The 12,886-nt window shown below is 44.6% G+C and overlaps 1 protein-coding gene across 1 annotated transcript in view; it reads right to left on the bottom strand.

The window, feature by feature from the left end:
• Positions 1-298: 298 nt before the first annotated feature.
• The window catches only part of PTPN9 (protein tyrosine phosphatase non-receptor type 9), a 66,633-nt gene continuing 54,045 nt past the window's right edge, over positions 299-12,886 (bottom strand). The window contains exons 10-13 of the mRNA XM_069071129.1: positions 8,904-8,982; positions 4,012-4,162; positions 3,218-3,425; positions 299-2,171 (exon numbers count right to left, since the gene is read on the bottom strand). Coding sequence (XP_068927230.1) covers positions 1,957-2,171; positions 3,218-3,425; positions 4,012-4,162; positions 8,904-8,982 — 653 coding nt within the window. The 3' untranslated portion in view covers positions 299-1,956. The remainder of the gene's footprint in view (positions 2,172-3,217; positions 3,426-4,011; positions 4,163-8,903; positions 8,983-12,886) is intronic.

The following is a 12,886-nucleotide window of genomic DNA, read 5'->3' as shown; positions in this document are numbered from 1 at the left end:
AAAAGTGCCAAGCACAGAAGCACAATACTTATTGATTGGCCTGCTTAATGATATCCTGCTGGAAAGAGCTGTCAGCAAGGAGGGGGTGCACAAAAGACCCTGGTCCCTGACAGCAACCTTCTCCCAAGCTGGAAAGCCCTGGACTTCTCTGTGGGAGAATTAGCCTTTGGGACAGAGGACATGGGGATTTTCTCCCTTCCCCTTGCAATTCTGACAGAATGCAATAGTCTGCTGCATACTGTCCCTCCTCCCCCCAACCCATAATGCTACCTACATCAAAGAAGCTAAAAGGGCCAGGTCATTTGTAGGCATATTTATATGTAAATACAAAATTGTATCGCCATAAGATGTTGAATATGAACATTTACAATTATTCTCCAAATCTGACTCAATCCTTGAACGTTAAATACAAAATGAAAAGATTGTAAAAATAAGAATATACACATTCGAAGAACTTGTTACAGTATAAAATGACTGAGGGCCACTCAGCCGCTGAGCTCATCTTCTGGGAGGGAGAGCTTCTGCTATTGACAGTCCCCATCTCAGCACAGGGCTGACTGTTGGTGATGTTGAACTGGCACAGGGTAGGGCAGGACGGGGGGGGGTCTCTTTGTGGGGGACCCTAGCCAGGAAACGCTTTCAGCTCTTTCTTGGCACAGAACCAAGATGTGGCTGGGAGAGAAAGAACATCGAGGTGACAAGGCAGGGGTAAGACACAGTAAAGAAGGGAATGATTTAGAAAAGCAAATGAGAAAGAAAAGGTCTTCCTGTCAAGTGACTCTCCCAGGTCAAGCTCCCCCTCCCATCTTGTGCCCAGGGTGCCTGTCAGCCCTTTGAAGACTTCGTACCGATTGCCTTTGGCCTTGGCTCCTCAGTGAGTTTATCCCCATCATCCCTTGAGGAGGACTAGGGAGAAATAGAGGGTTCAAATGTCACAGTGGAGATCTGCAGCTCCTTATTCAAGGTAAAGGGGTTCCCCCCAATTGATAAGGTAAACAGAGAAAAAAAATGTTAGGTTGGGAGAATAATGTGCCAGGGTCACCACATACAGCATTCCCAGGGCCAAAGACAGGCCATGACCAAGAGAGAGAGGTGGTCCACACGCAGGGAGGGGGTGTAGATGGTGAGGAGGAGGGTGAAGGACATTGTCACAATGTCCTCCCTGTCTAACAGTATGATGCATAATTGACTCCCCTCTCACACTCCCTCAGGTGGGAGCGCCCCACGGGCAACGAACAGTGTCGTTTCTGAAGCGACCTCCAAGGAATACGGTGGCCTTACCTCCAGCATGGAGCCCCATGAACTGCTAGAAAGAGGTGTGTACATATGGATTTATAGAATACGTACATATTAACACATACAGTATATATTACATACACACACAGACAGATCCAGATCCACGCACACATAACACACACACACAGGCACACAGGATGGTAGATAAGACTGGAGGACACGCCTTACTTCTTACACCTTCTTGGCATTGGGGATGATCTCTAGGATATGGAGGTTGGTCAGACTCTCCTGGGATGAACTGGAGGTGGTCTCTCACCTCCTTCCCCATCAAACTGTGGCAAAGTCAAGGTGAGGAGGTTAGAGGCGAGGGAGGTTCGAGAAGGGAAGGGGAGATCCTTTCCCACTTACCTCTGGGGACCCCTGTCAAAAAAATGGTAGCCACAATTTGGTTTTAATAAGGCACAGTTCAATACCAGGTGCTAGAAATTAAGACCATGAGCTGCTAGCCACTGGCTACTTGTGGAGATTTCATCAGAGCTAGCTAGCCAAAAGGGAAAGGCTGCCATGTACCAGGAGACGCAAAAAGAGGCGGATCTGTCTCAACATTACTGATGGCCACCTAGGGGTTTGGCAGTGTCCCAGGGAGAGGAAGGAAGGCTGGCGGAAGGCTACTGATGGGCAGCCGTTCCTTGCCACCAGGTGAGAGGCCCCAGGTGCCAGCTACTGCCTCTCGATGCCCAGCAGATGGCAGCCAGGGGGCACCATGCCCTCCTTCAGGGCATATTCAATGATGGCCTTGTAGCAGAAGAAGTACTGCTCTGGGGTCTGGATGCTGAATGCCCTCTGGGTCCTCATGCGGGACACTGTCTGAAACACGTTCAGCGTGCCCAGCTCTTCCAGCTGTGCTAGGCAGATGTCCAGCGAACAAAAGGTGCCTGTGGAAGGAAGCAGACACTCTAGTGGTTGCTTTACTCCCAGTGTCCCCTGCCCAAAAGGAACTGAAGTTCTGTCCACAGTAGTCTGAAACAGAAGAGAACGCAAAACCCCGATGGCAGATGCCCACCGAGGGAGCCAGGATGCCTGGGAACAAGCTGGCACAAAAGCATGTCTAGGAGGAGCTGGGGAGCTCCTCCTTCCTTCCAGGCACTTCTGGCGGGGGGGACACACTGCACATCTGTCAAACTTAATGGATGTGTTGGGAGTGATGTGTCTGCTTGTTTATTCTCTGTTACATTATTCTCGCTGGGGAGGGGAGAGAGGAAGCCTCTATTTGTAAATGAAGACAATTTAAAACAAGATTTCAGGATAAGAAGGGCCCCTTGTCCCAGAGCACAAGGGAGATATAGGAACAGTGGAGGAAAAAGTGAAGCAAGGACCCTCTAGCTGGAATAAGAGATAGGAACCAATTCCTTTGGAGTGGCCTCAATGGCTGGGTGGGGTGAGGCACAAGACAAGTACATTGGCCCTTCATTCCACCATGCAATACTCAGAAAGAAGGTGGGAGGACTGTGGGGTGGCTGGTCTGGAACAGATAATGTTACTAAAGTCATAATTCTCTTGGGAAAAAACCTGTTTGCTCAATTATGAATAGAAAGGGGCTACTACCCATCACCGGAAGAAGGGGTGGGATGGGGGAGAAGAGAAAGGTCTAGGAGAGGGGAAAGGGAAAAAGAAAGGGGAAAGGAGAGAAGGAAGAAAAAGGAAAGGGAGGGAATCGAGGATGGGGAAAACTCAACTTCCCCTCAGCCTTCCCTGGCCACAGGGAAACTCCACTAGAATGTTCTTCAATGTCTGCTTTGTAAATTTATCACAGTCAGCAGCTAACACTGGAATTTCCAAATTCACATCGAACAAGGCATTCTAGAGAAATCTGCTTGCCACAAATCTAAGGAGCCCTTTTCCTGAAAATTGACTCCTGGGGCCCCCAGAACTCTGTGCCTTTAGTCCCCTGGAAGACAGGATCCAGTGTGGGAGTTACTACCTGTCCTGCCGATGCCTGCACTGCAGTGGACCACGATGGGCGGCCCTCTGGGATGGCCTTTGAAGCGCGGTCCCAAGCTCCTGACCGCCATCTTCTGCTGGTTTCTGACCACTCTGAGGAAGTCAATCAGGCTATCAGCTGAAGAAGGGACCCCATAGTCTGGCCAGCTCAGGAACTGGAAGTGGATCACCTGTCTTTTTTGTCGTTCCTGAGGGCCGAAAGTCACCACTGATCAGTGCTTAGGCCCTCCCCTCCATACCCTTTACTCCTCCCAAGACTGGTTAAGACAACATTTCTGCCTCTAACTCATGGCCCCTCATCCTTACTCTGTTCAGCCCTCTCAGTCCCCTTCCCTTCGGGCATCCGTCTTAACCAGCTTTTTCTTCCGAGTTATGCTGAGCCCCTTCCCCAGTGCCTTTCCTTCTGGCTCTTCTCCCTTCTCCCTTCTCCTGAACTCCCCCTATCTGAACCTCCCCAGGAAACTCCAGTTCCAACCACTGGAAAAAAACTCCAAAAACCACCTCTTTGTCAAGTCTCAGTGCTCCATTTCCGAAGGAGGCAGCCCAGAGCACAGCCCTAGGACAACCCATGTTGTAGGGCCCACATACAATGCCACCATGCTGGGAGGGCAAGGAGGAGATGGGGCCCGCTATGTGGTAGTTGGGAACTCCCCCAGTCAGATTCCAAGACACCAGCATAGAGTGCCTCCCAATTCTTCTCTTCCCTTACACAGAAATCAACACTAGCTGGAGATCTGAGGGAGACATCAAACAGAAGGAGCATAAGAGGATTACTTCTGTGTTATGGATTTCCAGCGTTGTTTTCTTATAATGGCTCATGTTTTCCACTCCTTGATTGGTCACCGTGAGGAAGCCAAATCGTATCTGACAGTCTTTTTCCAAAGGCCAGTACTGGCCACACTTTCTCCTGCCACCTTCCTCGAATCTGGAGGGAGATGCACAAAGGCCCAGGGTAAAGAGGAGTTCACTAGTTAGCCACCCACCCTCACCAGAGCACGTCTCCCAAGTCCTGCAGCAGCCAAGCACTGTGCCACCCTCCAACCCACTTTAAAATGTCTCTGCCCTTGCTTCCCCCCACAAAAGTAGAACACCAGATCCCTTCCAAAGGAGACAATCTTTGCATTGCCACCGTCGTCCAGGGAAAGGCCTGGTACCTCAGGTGTCTCTAGTCACACACACACACACACACACACCACACCCACTGTACTAAGACAAGCTAGAGGAAAAGGGCCTTCCAGGAGATCCTGGTGCGCTTGGATCAGAGGGAAGGGAAACTGTGAGCCCTGACTGTCCCACAACTGGTGAGAGGGCTCCAGACACACCTCAGCCTAAGCTAAGTGGAAGGAGGGAGACAGAAGGTAAAATCCAATCAGTATTTATTAAACATCCACTAGGCATGAGGCACCATCCTCAGCTGGGGAGTTGAAGAAGATGATAAACTGGGAGGCCAGGATGGGACAGCAACATGCATATTGAAATCCCTTCTCCTCCCCAACCCCAATATAAGGGCAAAATTGGGACTATGAGTCAGGGGTCGGACTCCTTGAGAAAGGAGGAAAGACAGACTGGGAATCAGATAGACAGGCTCTGGACAGACAGATATAGACAGATGTAGGACACCACACCTTCCTTGACCTCAGGTATGTCTTTTCCAGTCTATATACTTGCTGGGGCATGGGGCGGGGTGGGGGGGGGTGCAGGGAGATTACATAGGCTGCTGGGAGGGTGGGGGAAGAAAGGAGCAGTGCTCAGGGGGAGGGGTCAGTGTAGGTGCAACTAAGGAAAAAAGACAGCAAATTACTGTCATAACTCTTTCCTTTTTATGAAGTGCCAAGAGTCAGAGAATCTTAGAAAATGGCAGTCAGAAGCACCTAAAAAATTACCTAGTCCAGAAAAGTGCTTTATAAACCTAAAAGCATGACACAGATATATTATTACAAAGAAACTGAAGTCAGAGTTAAAATTACTTGTTCAAGTTCCCCCAGGTTGTAGCATAAAGGGGGACAGAAATACCATACTCCTTTTAATGATGCTAGAAAATAGGGGAAGTCTGAATCAATGTGTTTTTTTTTAAAACCCAAATTAATGGTTTCACATACCATTCCAAACTCTTATATTCACCAATGCTGCTAACAAGTAGCTTAATGGCCTTTTCTGAATATTAAGATGCTCCTAAATGGTTTGTGCGGTTTTTTTAAGTCGAGGAGAGGAGGGGAGGAAGAAAGTCTAAGAGGCACGGAGAATTTTATTACTGGCTAATCAGTCTTTGAATTATAGTGACGGACTAGAAAGAGAAGGAAAAGAAAGTTGAGCATAGTCTGATACACATTCTAGATTTTAAGAAAGTAGATTTCAAAGGGATTAGAGGAAGAAAAGATGAAATACCACTAAAATTTTAGAGGAAGTCAGTCCATGAGGGATGGGAAACTCTCAATGATAAAATTCTGAAGACAATGGGAAATAATTCCAACAAGAAGGGAAAATGGGGGTGACTAGGTGGCTCAGGGAGTAAAATGCAGGCCCGGGGTCAGGAGGACCTGAGTTCGGTTCCGGCCCCAGACACTTAACATCCACTCAATAAAACTAGCCGTGTGACCTTGCGCGAGTCACTTAACCCCAATTGCCCTCCAAAAGGCAAAAAAAAAAAGAAGGGAAAATGGGACTTCTGTCAAAAAAGAGCAATAATACACCCAGAACTCCCTAACGGACTTAGATTTTAATAGGAGAATGTGTACAGAAGGCAAAAGCAAAAGTAGTTAATCTAGGCTGAACATCAAAATAACCTAATACGTCAAAGAGTGGTATTAGGTCTAGCGAGACTCAGCCTGGGCAGAAACTGGCCCAGAAAGCTAAGGGAAATGGGCTTTTTTGTTGGTGTTTTAGGTGGTTTTGGGGAATTGTTTTGTTTTAGTTACATTTAGAAGAAAGAAATCCAGAAAGGGATAGCAGGATTAATGTTTGCAGTGAACAAAACAGATGGTAACTGAGGGAGGGCTATTCAGTTTTTTATTCTGCTTTTCCAAGTTCTGCCAAGGAGAATGACCCAAGGATGGGAAAGAAGAGAAAAGAAATCAGTGATAGAGAATAGTTAGCAGAGATAAGGAAGGAGACAAAAAAAGACAGCTTAGCTACCCTAGATGAGTTCAAGCTCCTCAGGCTCAGGCAAGTACCATCCTAGTGGCCAGTCAGTCAATGACATTGAAAAGATCATGGAGAAAAGGAGGGGAGCCCTAAGACAAGAGACAGGAACATACCAAAAATGTCTACAAAGTCCAGGCCACTGAGCTTGGCAAAAATCCAGAGTGGATTATTAAAGAAAGGGCAATTATTAAGGGGGGGAAGCAACAATCCAGAGTCAGCATGGCTTCATCAAGAACAGGCCAAGCCAGACTAAGCTTTTTCCCTTTCTTCACAGGGTTACTAACCTGGTGGGCCAGGGGAATGTTCTATGGGCAGTTTACTAGGTTTTATCAAAACAATAGATGAAAGTATCTCATACGGTTCTTATGGAAAAGACTAGAACATGTGGGCTAGATGATAATACAATTAGACAAAGTCAGGACTGGTTGGATGGCCAGCTTTGAATAAGAGCTATATTAAATATCTGATGTGAACTTGGAAAGAGCCTTTCAGGGGGAGAGCCCTAGGGATCTATACAGGCCCTGGGCTATTTAACATTTTTGTCAATGAGCACAGATAATATGCTCATCAAACTTGTAGAAGACGCAAGGCCTTGAGGGAGAGTTAACACACTCAATGACAGGATTCAAAAGAGATCTTGACATGCTAGAACACTGACTAATCTAGTAGATTAATCTAATAAAATGAACTTTAACAGGGATAAATGTAAATTCTTACACTTTTGTTCAAAAGATGAACTTCACAAATACAAGATGAGGGGAAGAGAGAGACAACAATTCACTTGAAAAGGATCTGAAGGTCCAGTAACCTACAAATTCAGTGGAAACCATCTGTAGAGCCCTGGGAACAGTTCTGGGTACCAGAAAAGACACTGATAAGTCACAGAGACATCCACAGAAGGGCAACTGGGATGGTGTAAAGGCTTGAGGTCCATGGCATTTAACGTGAAGGAAGGGATTGAGAGCGTTTAGCTTAGATAAGGCTCAGGGGGCTCACAGAAGTTGTATCCAAACAACACGTGAAGGTCTGTCAAGTGGAAGAGGGATTTAACCTTGTTCAATTTTGTCCCAGAGGGTAAAGCAGGAGCTGCCAAGAGTCAGACTTAGACCTTTGTTGTTGTTCAGTCATATCTAACTCTTTGTGACCCCACTTGGGGTTTTCTTGGCAGAGATCCTGGAGTGGTTTGTCATTTCCTTCTCCAGCTCATTTTACAGATGAGGAAACTGAGGCAAACAGGGTTAAGTGACTTGCCCAGGGTCACACAGGAGTCAGCGTCTCAGGTCTTCACAATTCCAAACCCAGAACTCTATCCACACTGCCACCAAGCTGCCAGTCTTAGACCTAGACTTTGGCCTGATGTCAGGGAAAACTTCCTAAAAATTATGCCTATCTAAAAGTGACATGGTCTCCCTTATTTGAGGGTTTCAGGCAGAGATTAGATGACCATTTGGGGGTTATGTTATAAAGGTCATTCTTTGTGATGGATGGCTTGGAGCAGGTGGCTATTGAGAGCCTGTTCAACTTTAAATTCTGTGATATAGGCCAAACTACCCATTTTATAGATGAGGAAATGGAGGACATGATAATTTAGGTAACCTGCCCAAGCTGATACAGAGAGCCTGAGAATCCAGGGATCCCAAGTCTTCTCCAATTGCCTTTTCTAATACACACTTTGATAAATGATCACTAGATAATGGTACCTAGCTAATATTCTGACCCCTGATTGCTCTTCAGCAGAGATCACAGGTAAAGACACAAACTCATAGCCACATCTGATGGGCTTAACAAGGCAAAATCTCCTTAGGGGAAAGCCATTTATTTGTTTCCTCCAGAGTGCCTAGAACAGGGCTGGGCCACCTCTGACACAGAGGTGTCAATAAAAAAAAAAAGCTGCTGAACTGAATTACTGAATTTAGTTAAAGACTTACTAGGAAATGACAGTGAAGTCACTTTAGTCCTTGGGTATGGTTATCAAAACAAAGAGAAAGTTCAAGTTATATACCTATGATGAATCCACAAGATTCACTTCCATTACAATTTGATTACACCAATTCTTCAGTACCTAAGTTGAGAGTGACACAGCTTACAATCTCCTTTCTACCAGTATTTTTCTTTTTTTTAAGTGAGAATTTTTCTATTTTATTTTTTTTCCAATCATATGTAAAAACAATTTTGAACATTTCTTTTTTAAAAAAAATTTTGAGTTCTAAATTCTTTCTCTCCCTTCCTCTCTCCCCTAGAAGGTAAGCAATTTGATATAGGTTATACATGTTCAATTGTGCAAAATCTATTTCATGTTAGCCAGGTTATAAAAGAAAACACACACACAAAATAAAGTAATTATATTCTCTGATCACAGCTACCTCTCTTTCTCTTCTCCACCTTCAGCCACTCATGTTTTCACCTGATATTTAATAGTATAATAAACATATTCTTCTAACCTCAATTCATCTCCCCTACTCCGGCAGCACTTGCTTCCACTCATGATGAGGGTGGGGAGGGGTGGTAGAGGAGCAGGTACTCACCGTGTGGTCATGACAATCACCAGAACTTTCTGCTCCCAGACCATGAGCCAAAAGTCATGGTAGGTGTTCTCCAAGGGACCTAAAATTATAGAACAGGAGATGGCATGTAACACAAGGAAACATTTCTTTTCTTCTTTCCGCTTTCTTCTTCCATGTCCTAACCATGGGTTATTTTCTTTCTCTATCATTAGGTTCTTTCTCCTAAAGAATTAATCCATAGTCATAGTTCAAATGATCACTTCTATGATGATTTACCAATCTCTTTGGCTGGTCCTTCCCTCTCAGCTAAACTCCGGTCCCCAAATAGCTATCCTGGAAGACTTAGGATCATTTCAAACAACAACAGAACTCATCCTTTTCCCTGCCTCTCTGCCTTCCCCTTTCCGTCCCACACAGAGATCCCTCTCCAGATCTTCAGGTTTTTTGTCAGACATACTGGCAGTCTCCTGACCCCCCAAGCAGAAATGAGGATTCCCTCCTCCTGCCTTTCATCTTTCCTTCCTTCCAATAGTCAGGAAGTTAACAAATCCTGTCAACTTCTTTGAAAGTTTCTCTCCTTCCCTCTGCATTTCCTCTACTACCAGTCTAATTCAGGCTCTCTTCTCATCCGCCTCCTAGCTGACCTCTGATTAGTCTCTCTTTCTCCAATCCACCCAACCACCTACCTAGAAGTAGTAGCAGTAGTGGAAAGAGAAATGGATTTAGTGTTAGAGAACCTGAATTCAAATCCCACTTCTGCCAAGTGTTACTTTTGTGAATACCTTTCTAGACCTCAGCTATAAAACAAGGTGGGGGGAGGGGTGTGGTAGAATGGATGACCTCTAAGATCCCTTCTAACTCCAAATCTATGTATAATTCCAGGATAAACGTTCATAATGTTCCTAAAACTACGCATCTATCTTGCTACTTCCCTGCTAAAAAAAATCATGAATGGCTCTCTCTGTTCTACATCAAATCTACTCTCTTCTGCCTGGCTTTAAAGGCCCTCCATCATGAATCCGAGCCCACCATCTTATTTCCCAATACTCCTTGAGATGAGATGCACACTGTGCTTAAACTGGGCTGATTGGACTCCTTGATATTACATAAATATGCCCTCTTCAGACTCAATCTCCCGCTAATCTTTGCTTAGATTCTTGTTGGGTTTTAGATACGTTGACCGTCTTCTCTTCTTCTCTCTACCTGTCCATTTTTAGGCCAGATTTTCTTCGTTTATCAGCCTGTTCAAGAAGCCAGTCCATATAGGCTGATTGTTTGCATCCAAGAAAATGGTGTGATATCTTCTTTTGAGGTCCATAAAATCTGTTTATAACACTACTGTTGTCACTTAATGACCCACAGATCGCCAACTCAACTCTGTGACTTTAGCACTTGATTCATGGTCCTTATGGTTCTTTCTCCCTAACTTCTCATCGTCCTTAGAGCCTTTCAATACTCATGTTGATGGCCCTCTGACAACCAGACCCCATAATAATTTCCTCCACATTCAACTCCAATGACTATCTTCTCTCTCTTCACTTTAGTCACAAGACGATAGAATGGCCATACCTTAGATCTTAATCTCTGCTTTCTATCTACAGTTCCAGAAACAAGATGCCCCTCTTAGGATAAGCTGATCCCTGTAAATTCCATCACCGTGCAGCTGACTCAGTTTCTGATACTCAGCACCTTCCCACCTCTCCCAGCCTCCTCTTCTCTTTGACTGGAGGGCTGAAGGGGTACCTCACTCAACTCCTCCCAAAGCTTTCCTTTGTAGAGGGCTGGACTCTCCAGCAGACCCTCCTCTTTCCATCTGCATCTGCCCTCTGGTGCCCCCCATCCCCCTTCCCAACTTCCCCCTTCTGTGTGTTGTCTTCCCCTATTAGATTGTAAACTCCTGAGAGCAAGGACTGTCTTTCTCTTTTTATACAATGTTTAGTATAGTGGCCAGCACACAGTAGGCACTTAATAAATGTTTAGTGAATTGAACTGAATCTCTGTCAAAATTGTAAGACATCCAATATCTGACCGAACCCACCTGTCCTTCTTGTTCTCTCCTCCGCCATTCACTTTTTCATCTTCTATGTAGTAATACATGACCTAGACTTCCCACGATCTCAGTCCATTTCTCCTACTCTGTTATCACTTGCTTCCACACCCACACTGGACTCCAAGGTCTGTCACTTCATTAATGTTTCACCAATGATGACCTTGTAACTCCTTGCCCTCCCACCCCTGACCCCTGAACTGTCCATTCACTGTTCCCAACCTGGGAAGCCCCATTCTTATGAATGATCTTTGCCATACAATTTTGATGCCTGCTAAGCATCACAAGACACAGCAAAGCAACATCATCCTGCCTGCCACAAATTTATGATAACCTAATCTCCGAGCTGACCCCGCACTGCCAATCATTCGCCTCTTCCCTTATCAACCTCCTGATCTCACTTCTCAGAGCAACTGCCCTAAATCTAAACTGCTGACCTAACCGAAAGGGGAATAGTTAGAGCGAGTAATTTAAATAGAGAAGAGTCGGTTTTGAATGGATCAAGAGTGCACCAGCATTAAAATGACTACTTTTCTATTTGGAAAATAAAAATAACCTAAACTTGAACTTGTCTTTGTTTTACTTTGCTATGTAATTTATGTATCAATTTGGACATTGTTCCTAATGGATTCTAACTCAAATGCAGAACATAAGGATTGTTTTCTTCCACATTCTCTAACTTGCACCCCTATTGTTTCCTTCTCTCTTTCCCCAACCCCTTAATGTCACTAGCGTCCCCAAGGGTCTGCCATTAGCCATTTTATCATACTTCTCCATAATTTCTCCCTTGGCAATCTCATCCACTCCCGTGGCTTTAACTATTACTTTCTGAAAATTAAATAATTTACTTTTAAAAGATTCTGAACACACCAAAAAAAAAAATCATCTCTATTTCATACCACTTAAGTATATAATAAATTCCTCATGTTAGCTTTCAAATTCAACTATCAGCATTATGCAAATGACTTTCAAATTAATATGCTTAGTCCTGACATCTCTAATTACCTCCAGCATATATCCTCCAGCAATATATCCAAAATTGAGTTTATTACTCTTATACCAGCTTCCCTTCTGATTCTCTTATATATATTTGTCTATGACAATATACCCCCCCCCCACTCTGTCTCCCATGCTGGAAGCCTTAGCATTAGCTTTACCTCTTCCCTTCCTCTCACCTCTCCTATGTGGCTACCAAGTTCTGCTGATTCCACCTTTGTAACCTGCATTCATCCCCCACATGTTGCCACCACTTTAGTCCAGGCTTCCAGGACTACCCACCTGAACTACTGCAGTATCCTTTACTGGGGCTATCCACTGACCTCCTAATCTAATGGCCTTTTTTGCCCACCTGACCTTTCTGTAGCTCCTGTCACTGATGACCACCCCATCTAACCATATATTTTATTGACCTTTGGTATCTCAAATGTGAGACATCACATTTTCTTGATTCTACTACAGAACCAGAAGTACATAGCGCTAAGCCCTGAGGTGTGTTATAAGACATTAAGAAATAATATTATGATAGTTTCCTGGTCTCACTTTAATCGAAGAGCTAGACAGACTCTCTAGAATAGAAGACTTAAGAAAGGTTAGAGTTAGATCCTGGAGGGCACTGAACCTTAGCATATGGAGCTTTTCCCTTTCCCTTATAGTCAATAGATAGTCATGGGATATATCCAAGCAGAGAAGTGAGCTGATCAGTCTAAAGCATCAGGAAGATTTCCTGGGTAACTGAGTGAAAGATGATTTGATGAAGAAAAGGAACTAGAGTCAAGAAAACCACTTAGAACACAATTATAATAGAAGCAATGAGCATCTTAATTAAAAATGAGATGGTGTCATTGAGAGTAGAAAGAAGGAAAGGAATGCAACAAATACTAGAGAGGCAAAGTCAATAGAACATGGCAACTGATTAAATATTGGGGGTGGGGAAATAAAGGAAAGGGGCTAAAAGAGT

This window comes from Petaurus breviceps, unplaced genomic scaffold (assembly GCF_028583685.1).
Source record: "Petaurus breviceps papuanus isolate PSGF00001 unplaced genomic scaffold, PetGlider_PUasm1.0 90825, whole genome shotgun sequence".
NCBI classification, from domain to species: Eukaryota; Metazoa; Chordata; class Mammalia; order Diprotodontia; family Petauridae; genus Petaurus; species Petaurus breviceps.
This window is presented reverse-complemented; position numbering and strand designations above follow the sequence as displayed.